This window comes from Sapajus apella, unplaced genomic scaffold, assembly GCF_009761245.1.
Source record: "Sapajus apella isolate SASKATOON/1434 unplaced genomic scaffold, GSC_monkey_1.0 scaffold19, whole genome shotgun sequence".
Lineage (NCBI taxonomy): Eukaryota > Metazoa > Chordata > Mammalia > Primates > Cebidae > Sapajus > Sapajus apella.
Window position 1 is genome coordinate 5535409 of NW_022436959.1, and position 15839 is coordinate 5551247.

The following is a 15839-nucleotide window of genomic DNA, read 5'->3' on the forward strand; positions in this document are numbered from 1 at the left end:
GTTTGTATTCCTTCATTCTCTTTAAAGATTGAATGGAATTTTATTGTATATATGAACCAATGTCTTTCCTAGTACCTCATACATGACAGACAATCAATATTTGTTGTCTTAACATATTAAATATTTATTCTCCCCACTAATGGGTAGGGGAATCTGGCTGATAATAACAGACATATCCAAGGAAAGAAACTAATAATAAATAAAATTAATAATAAGGTTCAAAGCAGTGATAGAAACCTTTATCTGTTGGAGTCCACTTAATAGTGGGGCTGTGTTTAAAGAAATTCTTCAGCTTTGGTCTTGATAGAGATGAATCTCACACACACACACACACACACACACACTACTTTTAGCTGCTTCAAGGATAGGAGTACATTTTCTACCAAGTCATTTCTAAACCCTGGCAGGTTGAGCCATATATTTAAGAATTATACATTGATACCTGAATTAAAGACTGCTTTTTTTCTGGCCATTAGCTCTACTTTTATGTAAAGGAAGCAGCACTGAAAGCTTATTGATTAGTTAGGGTTGATTGAACACTGAAGTTTTATGTTTTTTAAAAAATCTCACAAATGTATGGTTCTTACTTAGATCTATGATATATCACCTTTTCATTTATTCATTTCTCTTCCATCTTTAATATGTTTTAGCATGAGGGTGGTGTATGTATCAGCTGACTTGGCAAAGGTAATCTGAATAAATTATAATTCAAAAAGTATACTCTTGCTGGATAAAATAGTTATAGGAACCTGAGATTCTTCTTGTTCTTTGCTAATGGTTCTGTTTGAATTTCACTCTCTGGGATCCGAAAATTATTTTCATAGCAGAACATTATTGTCTTTATAAGGATCACAGTTTTCCCTCTGAGAAAAATGTGATGCCTTGGACTCCCCAATTGGTCCCAGCAGCAGAACACAGCATGGGCCAGTGCCCATTTATTTGAATGAGGGAAGCATCAGAGTAAAATATTGCCTTCCTTCTGAACCCTGCTTACCTATAAACTTGGGGGTTCCCAAAAGGAAGGAGCAGCTTCTGGAAGAAATGGCACTGGAAAGAAAAGGCTTTTTCAAGAAAACAGGTGCCTGTGGCTTTCATTGATTTGTTGATCAAGCTTGTCTGAAATGCTGCAAGGCAGAGATTTATTTGTGCCAGTCATGATGCCTACAGGCGACAAGCAAGTGGCTTCTGTCCCTGAAGCTGGAATTCAAAGCTGATTGCATGGGAGAAATGGGAAATGCTTGTCAGCTCAGAGGAATCTTCTACTCAGCTTTGCTACAAATTAGGACAGATCCCTTTAATGTTTTTTGGAAGATCCTAATTTATCCTCCTCTACCGAAGTTAAGTTACTCTAAATGAACAGTGCTAGCCAAAATGATAGAAACCTCACATCAGGATTTTAAAACTCAGGTTTCTATTGGCTTCAAAGAAACAGGAATGAGATCTTGAGTAGAAAAAAAAGCTGAATTTAAAGAAAAAGTGCATCTTAGGAAGTAGGAACTATTAACACCTATGACTAGAGGATACCTTTGTGTAAGCACAGAACTTGGATGCAGCTGGGCTTGGCTCTGCTGAGAGCAAATCCCACTTCTTTTATTACATTAAAAAATATTATTATTATTTAATTTAGAAAAAGGGGTCTTGCTTTGTTGCCCAGGGTGGTCTCAAACTCCTGGGCTCTGGCAGTCTTCCCATGTCGGCCTCTCTAAGATGGGATTATATATGAGCCACTGTGCACAGCACAAATCCCACTTCTGAGCTCCCAGAGGCTTCTAATTTTTCAGTGTCTAAGCTTCTTGCAAGTGTGTTGTCAGACACAGACGTAAACACTTGACAAAAAAAATTTGCAATTATTCCTAAGCAAAATGTCATTCTAACTTTATATAATACTAGCTGGCCTCCTCCATGTTACTCAGGAGAGAATCATTAAGCATGATTATATAAATTCTAGCTGCTATTCACCCTGAACCAGTAGTTCTCAACTTTGGCTACACCTTAGACTCACCTGAGGAGCTTTTAAAATGCAGGTGCCTTGGGGCCACTTGTCCTGTCCTCCTCCCACCTCCCACCCCCAGATTCTAATTGATCTAGTCTAGCTGGGACCTGAGCATCCATAGTCTTTAAAAGTTCTCCAAGTGATTCTAACATGCAGCTGGGGTTGAAAACCACGCATCTGAGTCATGCTGCGTCGTTCAGGTGAGAAGCAACTCAGTCCAAAATCACAAAGGAGGTTTGGAGCACGTATCTGCCATTGGAGCGATTGATTCTGGGACCCTCAGTGAAGACCTCTGTTTTCTCTGCTTAGAGGCCTCCCTGCAGTGCTTTAGCATCAGCTGCTCGGAGTCCCCCCAGCTCTCCCTGCCCAAGTTGATTCAACATATGTCACTGCTCTATGTTTAGTCCTAGCTTCCCAAATGCAGACTCCAAATTTAATGAAAATGCACCCAAGCTGACAGAAACATCTTTATATAGAGAGACGCAGAAAGAAATGATATAGGCTTCCAATTCTGAGAGGAGATCCACTTTCCCGGCAGTCATAAACTGGGTTGTTCTTGACATTCTTTCAAGGACTTTTGTAATGAGGATTTCAAAAAAAAAAAAATAAAACTCATTCTTGACTCCACACTTTTATCTTGAAAATTGACATCTTTTCTTTTTCTTGTAAACCACTGAGTGATTTTTTTCTTCCACCGTTTCTCTAAGCATAGCTGTCAGCTTATACAGTCGTAAAAATGTTGCATAAACAGGATGCAGTTCATACGTTTTGTCCACGCAAATCACTTTGTTATATCCTCATTTGCTTCAAATACCCAAATGTAATTTGGTTAACTGTAAGAGAAAGACATGCCAGGGAAATTTTATGATGGCTTGTGCATAGATTAAAGTCTTGCGAATACATTTTACCTCTGAAATGTGCTGCTTAAAGAAAATAAACATTTATACATATTCAGAAAAAAAGGCATGAAGAAAAGTTAGCAGGATTACAGCCTCCAGATTGACATTTCTGGAATATAAATTCAGAATTAAAACTCTATAAAAGCTGTATCACTATGCAAATGATGGGGAAAAGACTATTAAATTATAAGCAAAACCTGGCTGTAATTTTAGAGAGAATTCTTGCTTAGGGGCAATGAGATTTTACATTTTAACAGCTCAATTCCATTAGTGTTTCCAAAGCATTTCCTGAAGATTGTTAGTGTCTTCACAAAACAATCTGAAGAATTTGTAAGAGGGGCCAAGGATATCACACAAGAGGGTATTTAAAGAAAAGTTGGATATTATCAAGGCAGACTCCTTTTTCATTCTTCATACTGTGAATTTCATAAGCTTAGAGAGATAGTATAGTGAAGAGTTTAAGAGGTGAGCTTTGGAGGCTGACAAGATTCAGATTTTATCTCTACCACCTATCAGTCATTGGACCTTGGAAAATTACTAATTAACCTCTCTTAACTCCAATTTTCTCACCTGTAGAATGGGTATTAACATGTATCTCATAGGATTGTGAGGATTAAATAAACTAAGTGTATAAAATACTTCATGTGGTACTTGATACAACATCAGTGTTCTGCAAATAATTATGTTCTTATTGATAATTGATAATATGGCCATGCTAAAAAATAGTTAGTAAAAGCATTATATGAAATCAAAAGTAAGCAATATAATTAAAGATAGATATGTGGTTATGTCTTATTTTATTGATAAAAGCATGAAGTAGGCCGGGAGTGGTGGCTCATGCCTGTAATTCCAGTACTTTGGGAGGCTGAGGTGGGCGGATCACGAGGTCAAGAGTTTGAGACGATCCTGACCAACATGGTGAAACCCCGTCTACTAAAAATGCAAAAAAAACTAGCCGGGTGTGGTGGCACCCACCTGCAATCCCAACTACTCAGGAGGCTGAGGCAGGGGAATTGCTTGAACCAGGGAGGTGGAGGTTGCAGTGAACTGAGGTCATGCCACTGCACTCCAGCCTGGGTTTTAGAGTAAGACTCCGTATCCAGAAAAAAAAAGCATGAAGTGGTGTGTTTTATCATCAAGCTTTACTCTGTCAACTTCTCTCTCTCTATTCCACATATTAGCTAGAGTTACATTGCAGACAGCAGTAAACCCTTTGGTTATTTTCAGCAGAAAATGATTTGATATGAAGAGTTAAATGTTTATAAAATAATTGGAAAAGGTGGAGGAGAAGATTCTTGGCTTGGCTTCCAGGAATGAATCCTGAAATAACACCACAGAACTGACCATTAAGGGAATGTCTCCCTCTGCTGCTTTCTGGAAGGTGAGAAATTGGGCCAGTGTCCCAACTTCTGACCTTAGGATGGCATCATTTACCTACTCTCTACAGACAGAACTGCTTTTGGAATAGCTAACTACGAGAATGCACAATATCTGCTGCCTTCATGCCCAATCTCTCTCACCCCCCAGACAATCTGCATGAGACCTGTGCTGTCTCTTCTTAACTCAGTTTTAAATTCAAGCATTATGCAAGAATGTCTGCTTGGAAGAAACTAAATCACATCTAGAACTCTAGTTACAAGAATGGATAGAAAGTGTACTTTACGTTTTTCAGCCTTGGCAGCCCTAAAGGTGCACCAGACAAGATTTGGAGTAGGTGCCAGGTCAGAGCCAACCTACCTTATCATTTGGACATCAATTTTTCAGTAGCTGAAGTTTGTTTTAGGCTTTGAGGGAGCATTTCTGAATAGCTCTGATTACCCGAGTGATTCCCTCTTCTAATGAAAACTCAGTCATGGATATATATGCTCATAAAGGTTAATAGAATGTAATAGAATGAATAGTGGTAAGAAATGAGGCATATTAGAAGAGTTAAACTGTTAGGACGGAGTCTTGACTATGAGTTTTCTGGTAGAAAAGATGAAAAGGAAAACAGGATGAATAGCTGGAGTCAGAAAATAGTCATACAAAATTTTCAGGAGAGCCCATGCTATTGGTCTTATGTTGGGCTCAGTAAGAGCTAATTAAGGACAATGATCAACTTTAAGGGAGTCAGGGAAGTATACAATTGGGAAAGGATTTTTAAATTATTTGTATATCTTATTTCTTAAACTGGATGTGGGAACATGTGACGATTTTATTATTTTTTACAACTATTTATTAATATATTTTCATATTATATGTATAAAATATTTCTTAATAAAAACGGTGGTTCAAAAACGACTGAACAAGGTGGTTATGCCCTGAGCTCAGTTTTCTTTGACTTTCTCCTTCTTTTACTATCTCAGGAGAGTTCTCTCTGGGCCATCCCAACTTCACCCCGTGAAGAGCATATGTCTGCTCTGCCCAGGGATGGGAGGATACAGGGAGCAGCTGCTTCTGAGAAGGGTGGCTTTGCTGGAGAGACTGGAGCAGAATGGATGTCCAGAATAATGTTGATTTAGGGAGAGAGGAAAAAAAGATAAGATGTCAAGGGAACTTTTGGGGTGCATCCTGGAGATACCTGTGTGTCCAGATGGTTAGGATTGACTCCTGCCCTATGGTATCCTGGTAGCAAATGGGAGACAGTCCTAGAGCCAGGGAGTTAAAGGGAAGCAGGGAGTCGGGGTATGGGTAGGACATTGAGCCCACAGCCTGCCAATCTTGTCTGAATGGATGCCCAGAAGATTGGTCCATCTCCAGGTCAGGCTTTGGGCTTTTCAGGGCAGATCCCACCCAAGAAATAAAGGGAAGAGGAGCAATGGAGAGGATACGCATGAGGGCAGATGTGGGGGCTTCACAGGAATCTTCCTCAAGACATGCAGGGATTGTGCAGCACAGCCTGGCTCCCAGGCAGTGTGGCCAGAAAACACAACCTACACCTGCCAAGTGGAGAGTAAGTTGGAGGGACCACAGGCCTGGGTGCCGAGATGCCACCAAGCCACTTGGGGTTTCAACAGTTATCCTTGCAGGGACCAGCCTCCAACAGGTGCACTGGACTTGCCCCTAGGCCAGCATTTAAGGTCAGGCCTGGTGCAGTTGAAAATTTCCCCATTATGACACAGTGTTTGTAAATCTTGAGGCCCAATTTTTTGGAAGCTCAGAAGTGAAGATTTTGCTTTTTTTTTTCTTTTCACTTGTTGATTTGCCCTCATTTTTTTAGGGTAAGTTCTAGCTTAAAATGGTAGGGTGAGGTTAGAATCTTTTTTTTTTTCCTCTGATCAGAAGAATCCATATTATGTTTTATTTATTCATTTCCTCAATTTCCTTTCTCAATACTTACGTAGTAGTTACTGTGTGGCGGAGAGTGTTCTAAGTACTTAACAAATTTTAATTTATTTACTCCTTATGGCACCGTATGAGGCTTTCTTATTATCACTTACATTTTCAGATACAGTAACTGAAACACACCAAGGTTAGGTAAACTGTCTAAAGTTATACAGCTGGTCAGTGGCAGAGGTGGTATTTGAGCCCAGGCAGTCTGGTTCCTGGCCCTGTGTTCTGAATGACAGTGCTCTGATATCTAAGCTAAATATTTATTTGATATGCTCATGCTGTCTAGTCAGAGTTGTTGGGTTATGCCCTGGTGCCATGGCTCAACTATTTCTGTTGTCTTGAGTGTTCGTTTTCTATGTTTAATATCTTGATAAGTTAGTAAATAATTGGCTAGATACTTATATTTGAACTTCGGGATTTATCTGTAAGCCCGACCTTAATATGATTTATTTATAGCATTGCCCATGACTATTATTATTTGCATGTAACCTGACCCATGGCAATGAAGAAACAGGAAAGAAGAAAAGCAGTGCCATTCAGTTTGTTTTACGTTAGTCTGCCCCACCATGGAACTTAGCCATTTTGGCTCAAATAGATTTAGCTTGCATCACATAGTGTGGTAAAGGCTTCTGGCTGCATGGGCAGATTAAACACATGGGTTTTCTTCTATTCCTTCCTGAAACCCTTTTATATAACAGCAAAGCAATGATAAAGGAATGTACAAGAAGAAAAGGGAAGCAGAAATGACCGAAGAAAATAGATGTCAATAGAAAATTGAAAGCTGGAAATGACATGGACTAGTCACTGACTTAGCAGACAGGAAAAGCAGAAAGCCTTCAAAGAAGGAATGCAGCAAGAGGGAAGCTCATTCATGCTGCAGAACAGCAGAAAGACCCAGTAGCTGGAGGCCTGAGGAAGCTCTGAGCAAATGGTTCATAGTCTTCAGAGAAACAGGCAGATTTTCATATCACCTCCTCAATGTGCACAGCTAACCAGCTCTTTCTCCCTCTTTGCCCTGGGATGAAGGAGGAAATCACTTGGGTTTTCATGGGGCTGCAGAGCTGGCCTGAGGATACATGCATGACATATACCTATACATACACGACTAATATTTTGCCTGAGTTAGCAGTTTGTTGCAAACTTTATTTGTGTAGTGTGAGGTATTCTTTTTCCAAAACTTTGAAGCCAGGATGGAATAAAATTGGAACATAGAATGTCCCTGTGATGCTTAACTTGACCTCAGAACACTGAAACTACAGGTGAGGTGGGAGATTGTGATTAATATTTAATTGGTATCTATCATTGAAATAAAAAATGAACATGTTTAAAAAATTGGTAACTACGAATTGATCTGTTTGATACAATAAATCAATAAATAAATTTACATTCTAATTAAGGAGGCCTAGTCACCTCGACCTCGTGTAAATCTCCTGGGGCTTAGTATTGGAATGGCCTTCAATACTAAGGGTCTTTGACAGTCTTTGATATATGGGGTTGTGGGTAGCACTCAATATTATTTACTATAGTGTTATTTTTTCCATAGGGTTTAAATCGGGGCAGTGATTTTATTTAATATATTATTTCTCACAGGGGCTTTCCCAGAGCAGAGGTATAGATATTTTTTATGAGTCATTTAATAAGGCAAGTTTATTATCAAGCACCATGATTATATAGGAATATCTTACTTTGAAGAGTGTGATTATTTGGAAGAAACATGAAGAATAATGAAGCATGGGCTAATAGCTTGCCATGTTCTTAATGCAAGTTTAATAGTTGGAGACAGGGAAGCATTATTGATTGATTCTATGGTTTTTCATGTGTCTCTGGTTCACATTTTTTTCATTCGGTTGCTATATGAAAAAGCAATTTATCCAAAGCGAATCTTAAGATAGTTAATGTTATTAGGTAATATTTCTTCAGGAGGCCTATTCACAGAGCCAGAGCCTTAAGACTAGTCTAGAAAGGCTTGGTTTTGGCAGGGTAATGAAACACAGTGTGTGGAGACTCACAGGTCTGCCTCATTTATACTTGGGTTGACATTAACATGCTTTAAAGAGCAATATTCATTTGCTCTTGTTGCATTCGTAAAAGGACATACAATCTTAAAGGCCCTCAAAAACCTTAAAATGAAATTGATAGCTATAAAAATTTTCTTTTCCTGTAAAATAATCTCTGGGAATTTAGAGCACATCATCTAACGTAACCTATCTTCTATCTGCGAAAAGAAATTTAACCCTACCAAAATTAAGTCTATTCATCTGGTGTTGATATTTGAGATGGAGCCTGTGTCAGGATTGGGACCATTTACCTATAGGCAGGTACCTCTCTACCTGTGGCTGTGTAGAAGGTATACCTTTTCCATCCAGGGGTACTGCTTCACGTTGAGCTGCTGGCTCTTCTCAGAGCCAGTTAAGTTTCTGTCCATGCCTGGTAATAGTATTCCTCCCTAGATGGGCTGTGAAGTACAGTATGTATTGTTTACACCAGGATTGACAGCAAAATAACAATGTCAAACCCCTCGTAGCATCAAATCCATACATTTCACTTCATTGACCCCAAGTGGTGGGAACCTCGAGTCCATTGCCTCCAGAAAGGGGTATGAGTAAATGTGGCAGGAGCTGATACTGTCATGATAGGTGATCTGATGGAGCACCCCTCAATGTTATGCTTTACACTTACTATAATTTAGTATAAACTAGTATTTTGTTTTGTCTAGCTCTCCCAAATGTCAGTTTTATGAGCCAATGCACTTTGTTTGATTTGCTTTTGTCTCCTGACACCTAAAACAGGATCTGGTGCAGGGCTGCTGATAAATACAGGAATGAATTAGCAATGTCAAAACTACCCCGTAATCTCCCCTTACCTAGGGAGAAGTAAATTTGTGTGACATAAGGTCAGAGTAAATGCATCAGTTCTCACATTATGAAAATGGCGTCGTATGAAGATTGTCCATGAACCAGTAGCATGGGATTATGGCTGACTTACATTCCTGGCTCTTTTGGTAATTTTCTGTTCTTCAGAAGGCAATTTGTTTTCTATGGTCTTACTTCTACAGCTATAGCATAGTCATCATGATATTTCCAGATATCTTTTTAAAGTACTCAGTAATTCAATTTTATTTGACAATCACTTACAGCCTGAGATACGCAAATCACCATGTAGGTCTGAGGGGTTTTAAAAATGAAAGAAACAATTTGTATTTTCATGGATCTGGTAGCTTACTCACTAGAAGAAGTCAATAGTAATAGTATTAATAATATAATGAGGTTTAGGACATGCTCCCCCCACCCCCAACCCCCCAGATTTGGCACCTTGGCATTTCAGAAGACAGCAAACATAGGAAGGTTACTCCCTGGCCTTTCCTCACACTTCTCTGAGGCAGATCACGAGACTCTCATTTGAGAGGCGGCCCCCACCCACACCTGGCCGAAAGTAACATCCTTCTCTCTGAAGACATGGGGCACAGAAAAAATCTGGACAAGGCTCGCTAAGTTTTCCTCAGTTTATTACTATTAGATCTTACCTTTTTGTCCTTCAATACACTTCTGCACAGCTGTCCATCCTTCATCAAACCTAAGCATAAAAAAATACAAGTCTACTTGTATCTTTGAGTTTTCATTTTCAAAGGCCCCCATGTCACATAAAACTCCTATTAAATAAATGTGTATGCTTTACTCTTGCTAATCTTTCTTTTTCCTCTGCAAGTACAAACAATGACATTTACATAAGCATGTGTTACCTACCAAACAGTTCTGTAAGTTGCTAGTATATGAAAATTATCACAGTAGCCTCTGTGGTGGATCCTAATATTACTGCCTTTCACAGGTTAGAAAACCAAGACACTGAGAAGTTAGTATAGCTGTTTAAGGCCAACTAAACTTACCAGGGAAAAATTCTCTGGATTCAGTGAAACACAAAGTACATGTAGATATCATTAATACAGAAAAATGCTTAAGTAGCATCAGGCTAGGCCAATTTTGTTGAAATTAGCACTGACATTTGGACGGATTCTCACACTGACATAATCTGGTGGCAGACTGCTGCCCTACTGGCTAGGCAGGGATTTTTAGGAAGATACAGCAACATCTTAACAAGACCCAGATTGACTGACTGTGACGCAAGGGGTGAGCCTTGAATGTTGGAAACACTGGAGAGCCAGGCCAGGCCTGGGACTGGGGCTGCTGGGAAGCGTTTAGGTTGGGCTGTTAGGCAGAGGTTGGGACATGAAAGCACAGTTCTTAAGGTGTGAGACAGGATCTTATTAAAGGATACAGGCTCAGAGCCCGCAGACCAGAGTGGACAGCTGTAAGGCTTACTTTCAATTAGATGCTTACAGTACCTTAAATGCTATCCTGGGTAGCAAACTGATTGGCTCCAGAAGGATGAGAGGAGGAATTAATATTTGAAATAAATAAATGAATATCATTGTATACCTGCTTTACATCAGGCAGTGTGTTCAGCACTTTCAGATACCTTACCTTGTGGTGAGGGTAAGTAGGAGGAACTAGGTAAACTGGAGATATTGGGGGCAGACAAACAAACATCATTGTCCCATAGTGGTTCTTTGATGATAATGGATTTATTCTTGAGAATACTCTCTCATTGCTTTATAGTAATCATGTCCTTCATAATTAAACTGGAATCTTCTCTTCCAAACACTTTTTGATTGGATAGTAATTTTTGCTATTATAAATGCTAACAGGCAGCATTTAAAATAGAAGAAAAAACTCAAGACAATCATGTTATTTTTTTTATTTACCCAAGTTGTTCTCGAGACAATGTCCTATATATTTGCTAGCTTAATATTCAACCTTTGCGATGATGGAAGAAGACAACTGATAATAGGAAAAGAGGGATCAATTTGCCTAATCTACATATCCTTGCCTTGGAAACATTTAGTATGAGCTGACTGTAGCTAAAGGGAGAGGGATTATTATAGGTCTGCTATTTGCTTTTACTGCATTCCTCTTCTAATAGCTGGGTTAAGCATTCACATTTTTTTATTGCATTTTAGGTTTTGGGGTACATGTGAAGAACATGCAAGATTGTTGCATAGGTACACACATGGCAGTGTGATTTGCTGCCTTCCTCCCCTTCACCTATATCTGGCATTTCTCCCCATGCTATCTCTCCCCACCTCCCCACCCCCTGTCCCTCCCCCATTTCCCCCCAACAGACCCCACTGTGTAGTGCTCCCCTCCCTGTGTCCATGTGTTCTTGTTGTTCAACACCCGCCTATGAGTGAGAACATGCAGTGTGTCAGTTTGCTGAGATTGATGGTTTCCAGGTTCATCCATGTCCCTACAAAGGACATGAACTCATCGTTTGTGATGTCTGCATAATATTCCATGGTGTATATGTACCACATTTTCCCTGTCCAGTCTATCATCAATGGGCATTTGGGTTGGTTCCAGGTCTTTGCTATTGTAAACAGTGCTGTAATGAACATTCGTGTGCACATGTCCTTATAGTAGAAAGATTTATAATTCTTTGGATATATGCCCAGTAATGGGATTGCTGGGTCAAATGGAATTTCTATTTCTAGGTCCTTAAGGAATCGCCACACTGTCTTCCACAATGGTTGAACTAATTTACACTCCCACCAACAGTGTAAAAGTGTTCCTATTTCTCCACATCCTCTCCAGCATCTGTTGTCTACAGATTTTTTAATGATTGTAACATTCACATTTAATAAACAGAAAAATTAAGATATATGTTAACATTTGGATGTAGATGAATAAAGTTGGATGTAGAATCACTGAGTTCTTCTCAGGACTTCTTGTCATAAAGCTTTCCCTTCCAGTCTGTTTATTTTACACATATAAGTCAAGCTATTATATTTGTCTTGATGTGATGGAGTTTTCCCATGATCATTTCTACCTTCTCTAAAGTAAACTACATTTTAATTAAGATCTTGGCCTTTGACTTCTTTTATAGTTGTTTTGGAAATATTTTGTAACTGATGCATGTTTGACATAATATTAACTTTGAAACTGACCTGTAAGTCAGATTAGAATTGCTTGAAAACCATTTTAGTAATTTTGAGCCAATGTGAATTATGTTTATGTGAATTTATATATTTTTCTTTTTTTTTTTTTTTTACCTTGGACCTAAACCAGATTAACTGTATGGCATGTCAGTGAGCAGGAATGAGGATAATTGCTGGTTTAAAAATATAACTGCTGTAGATCTAGCTGGCATACAACCCTGAGATGTGGGCGGAAGGTAGCAAGCTGAAGGGAGATTTATGAAGTGGACTGTGCAAGTTCCTTTTGAAAAACTTTGTTTGTGCTCAAGAGCAGAGATGGAAAGCCAGCACACAGATGCTCTCCAGTAGCCATAGCTGAACCAGTTTTATGAGGCTGGGATTGAACTCTTCATAAGGCCAAATATAAGTTTGCACTTGGTCCTTCAAAGGGGATATCACAGCATCTCTTTAAATTTCTCCAGATTGCTTTTGTCTTGGTCCCAGACCACAGATCTCAGACTTGATCACTTGGGTTGCCTTTAATCATGAAATCACCCCACCACTTGTCTTATTCAGATGTTGGTGTCTTTGTCTGCTGTTTCCAAGTTTATCCATCATCACATCTCTAATTTCGCACCTGCTGCCCAACAGCTCCTTTCTGGCTCCAGGTTCTGCCTTTGTCTTTCTGACCCAGTGTTGATTGCTACCAATAACTTCCCTTCCTACATGACCCAAATAGACACAATTTATTATTTATGGGTTTTTTTTTCCACCCTGATTTACTCTTTAATAGAATGGAGCCAGACATAACCCCTGCAAAGCATTAACTTGTACTTTGGTAATCACTTTTCTTTTAAGAAGTGCTGAAATTTCACTGCAACATTTTCATTGAAAATTCATGTGCTTGGCAGTGTACTACACAGACAGCTAAAATGGAACTTGAAACAGGCTTTTTGAGTTGTAAATAACATGGAAGAAAGTGTAGCCTTAAAGGCTAGCATCCTTTCTTTGTGATGATAGTGAACCTTTACCACCACTCCATTTCAGGGATGCAAGCTGAGGTTCAGGACGCTGGAGTCCTCAGATTGACCTGGTGAATCAACAGAGCTTGGAAGACATCTGTTTCTGAGCCCTGGTGTCTCTTGATCACCAAAACTGCAGGTTAAAATATGAAAAAGAAACTTGGTCTAGCCAGCCATTTAAGGTCAGGGAAACAAAAATTAGTTTAACTATGTGGGCAAACATTGAGTACTAATAGGTGAAATACAATCATCTTCATTTATTATCTTTGAAATATATTTCTATGTACAAAAAAAAAATCTATTTTCCAAATAATTTCTAGCCAGCCAACTCTGTCGTCTTGTTTAAAAGAAAGGGCCCTCTTGGATGCATCTTGCTGAATTACAGGAAACTAATTGTTTTTATTATCTATTTTTTTGATGTGGGGTCTCATTCTGTCACCCAGGTTAGAGTGCAGTGGCATGATCATGGCTTACTGCAGCCTCAACCTCCCTGGTTCAGGTGATCCTCCCACCTCAGCCTCCAAAGTAGTTAGTACTACATGTGTGCACCACCATGCCTGGTTATTTTTTTTTTTGGTATTTTTTGTAGAGATGAGGTTTTACCATGGTGCCCAGGCTTATTTTGAACCTCCCGGGCTCATGCATTCCACCTGCCTTGGCCTCCCAAAGTATTGGGATTTTAGGCATGAACCACCAAACCTGGCCTGTTATTTATGTTTTAATACAGCATGATATAAGAATAGCACTTCCTATCCCAAAGTAAATTTCATTTCAGAAGCATGGTTTTGAGCAAATGAAAAGGCACCTGTATGTTAAATCAAAATATTCTGAATATTTATGGTAATAACTATATGACAATAAGACTGAGAGATTGTAAGGTTAACTTGATTTGAGGTAGAGTTCTCTCTTCTTATCTATTGTTTCAGAACTAGTAGGTTTTCTTGACTTTTCTCCTACTTACTGATTATGGTGAGCTGTAAATACATATCACTTGGTCTGTTAACATCACTTCTGCCTCTGTAGAGTAACACTTTGTGCCCTCAAACCAATGGATTTAACTTTTGATTTAAAAAATTAACAAATTGAAAACACCACCTGCCTGAACCAGGACAACAGAGAAGACAAAAGCTCCTGTAACCCTTTGGATAGGAAGCTGCAGAGTGGTGATCCTCCAATGGGGAATTGGAGAGTGAACTCAATTTTGCCTCCTTAGGAGGTATGGACAACAGGTAGCACACTTTCAAAGAAGTAAACAAGGAATCTCAGTTGCTGGTTGAGATTCAGGCAGTAGAGTATTTGCACAGATTTTCTGATTGACTTGGGGGAAAGTTATTTACCTTCTCTCAGCCTCAGTTTTTCCATTTGTAAAATGGGCACAGTGAAAGTACCTGGCTCATAGGATGGTGGTAACAGTTTTCAGCAAAATGATGCACACCTGACTTATAGTAAGTGGGAATGACTTCTAATTCTAGAGGGACCCAAAGGGAAGCCTCCCAGGCTGCATATCTCATGTGATGGGCAGAAGTGAAGATGCAGGGTGTGTTGGGGAGATTAACAGGGGGATTAGCAACAGGTACCACCTTCTCTGGAGACTAGATAACAAGATGAGATTTGCTCAGTTTTGGTGGCTAATACCGAATGCTATAGTAAATGTGAGGAGGGGCTCTGTAGGAAAAGCTTAGAGGTTACTTGAGTACTGAGCCACTTCAGATTGTCCTTTTCCTGGGGGTTGCACATCAGGTAGAAAGGACACAGGTAGCATGATAAGTATCATATAGGTTTCTCTCAATTTTCAAAAGGTTAAAATCCAGTAAAGCATATTAATATTAATATTGAATCATCCTAGTCATTATTTAATTTTTTGATTCAGATAACACTTCCTGATTTAAGGCCATTATTTTATATCTTTACCTATATGTTATAATAACCAATATGTACCATTATATAGTATATCAGATGTTCTGGAGTGATTGTTGTTAAAACACTAATAATTTTACCATCACTAGGATTTTACTAATTTGCATGTAAGTGTGTATATAAACTAAGTCTAAAATGATATCCTGCTCTGAATATATGTAAACAGTTGACTTACATATTTTTGCTAGTTTTAGGCTTAGTATTTCAACATGGGTATTCTGTTTTAAAAAAAAATGAACCTAAAAATTCAAAACCCCTTATTACATTAAGCCAAATATGAACATATTACACATACATGGCCTCTTAACTTACAGGCTCCTGAGAACAGATGGTTTCTTGAATGAGAACATATTACAGTCAAATCATATTCATTACTTCCCTGAGTCGTACTGTGCTACTAGCACTAGCCAAAAGTACACCACAATTGTTTTGAAGTTGAGCCATTAATCATTGCAAACATTTTTCTGGTGTTTACGTGGGCCAGGCCATCTTTTAAATGCGTTATAAACTTATTCTTCACACCAACTACATTAGATAGAGCTGCTATTTCCCCCCTTGGTAGAGGAGGAAACTGAGGCAGAGAAAAATTAAGCAGCTCAAGCTCACACAGTTACTGAGCAATAGGCAGAGCTGGAATTGAAACCTAGGCCATTTGACTTTAGAGGGCATGGACTTGTCTACCACATACATGGCCTCTTAACTTACAGGCTCCTGAGAACAGATGGTTT

General features: G+C 39.0%; 1 protein-coding gene across 13 annotated transcripts in view; it reads left to right on the top strand.

Annotated features, from left to right (window-relative positions):
• PDE1C (phosphodiesterase 1C) overlaps window positions 1-15839 on the top strand; it is a 551218-nt gene that overhangs the window by 353229 nt on the left and 182150 nt on the right. Inside the window, exon 1 of one of the 13 annotated variants that reach the window (XM_032286664.1) lies at window positions 3973-4613. The exons of the other annotated variants lie outside the window; for them this stretch is intronic. Within the exon in view, the coding sequence (XP_032142555.1) occupies window positions 4534-4613 (80 nt within the window). The 5' untranslated portion in view covers window positions 3973-4533. Of the gene's footprint in view, window positions 1-3972; window positions 4614-15839 lie in introns of those variants that run through there. 13 annotated transcript variants of the gene reach the window in all.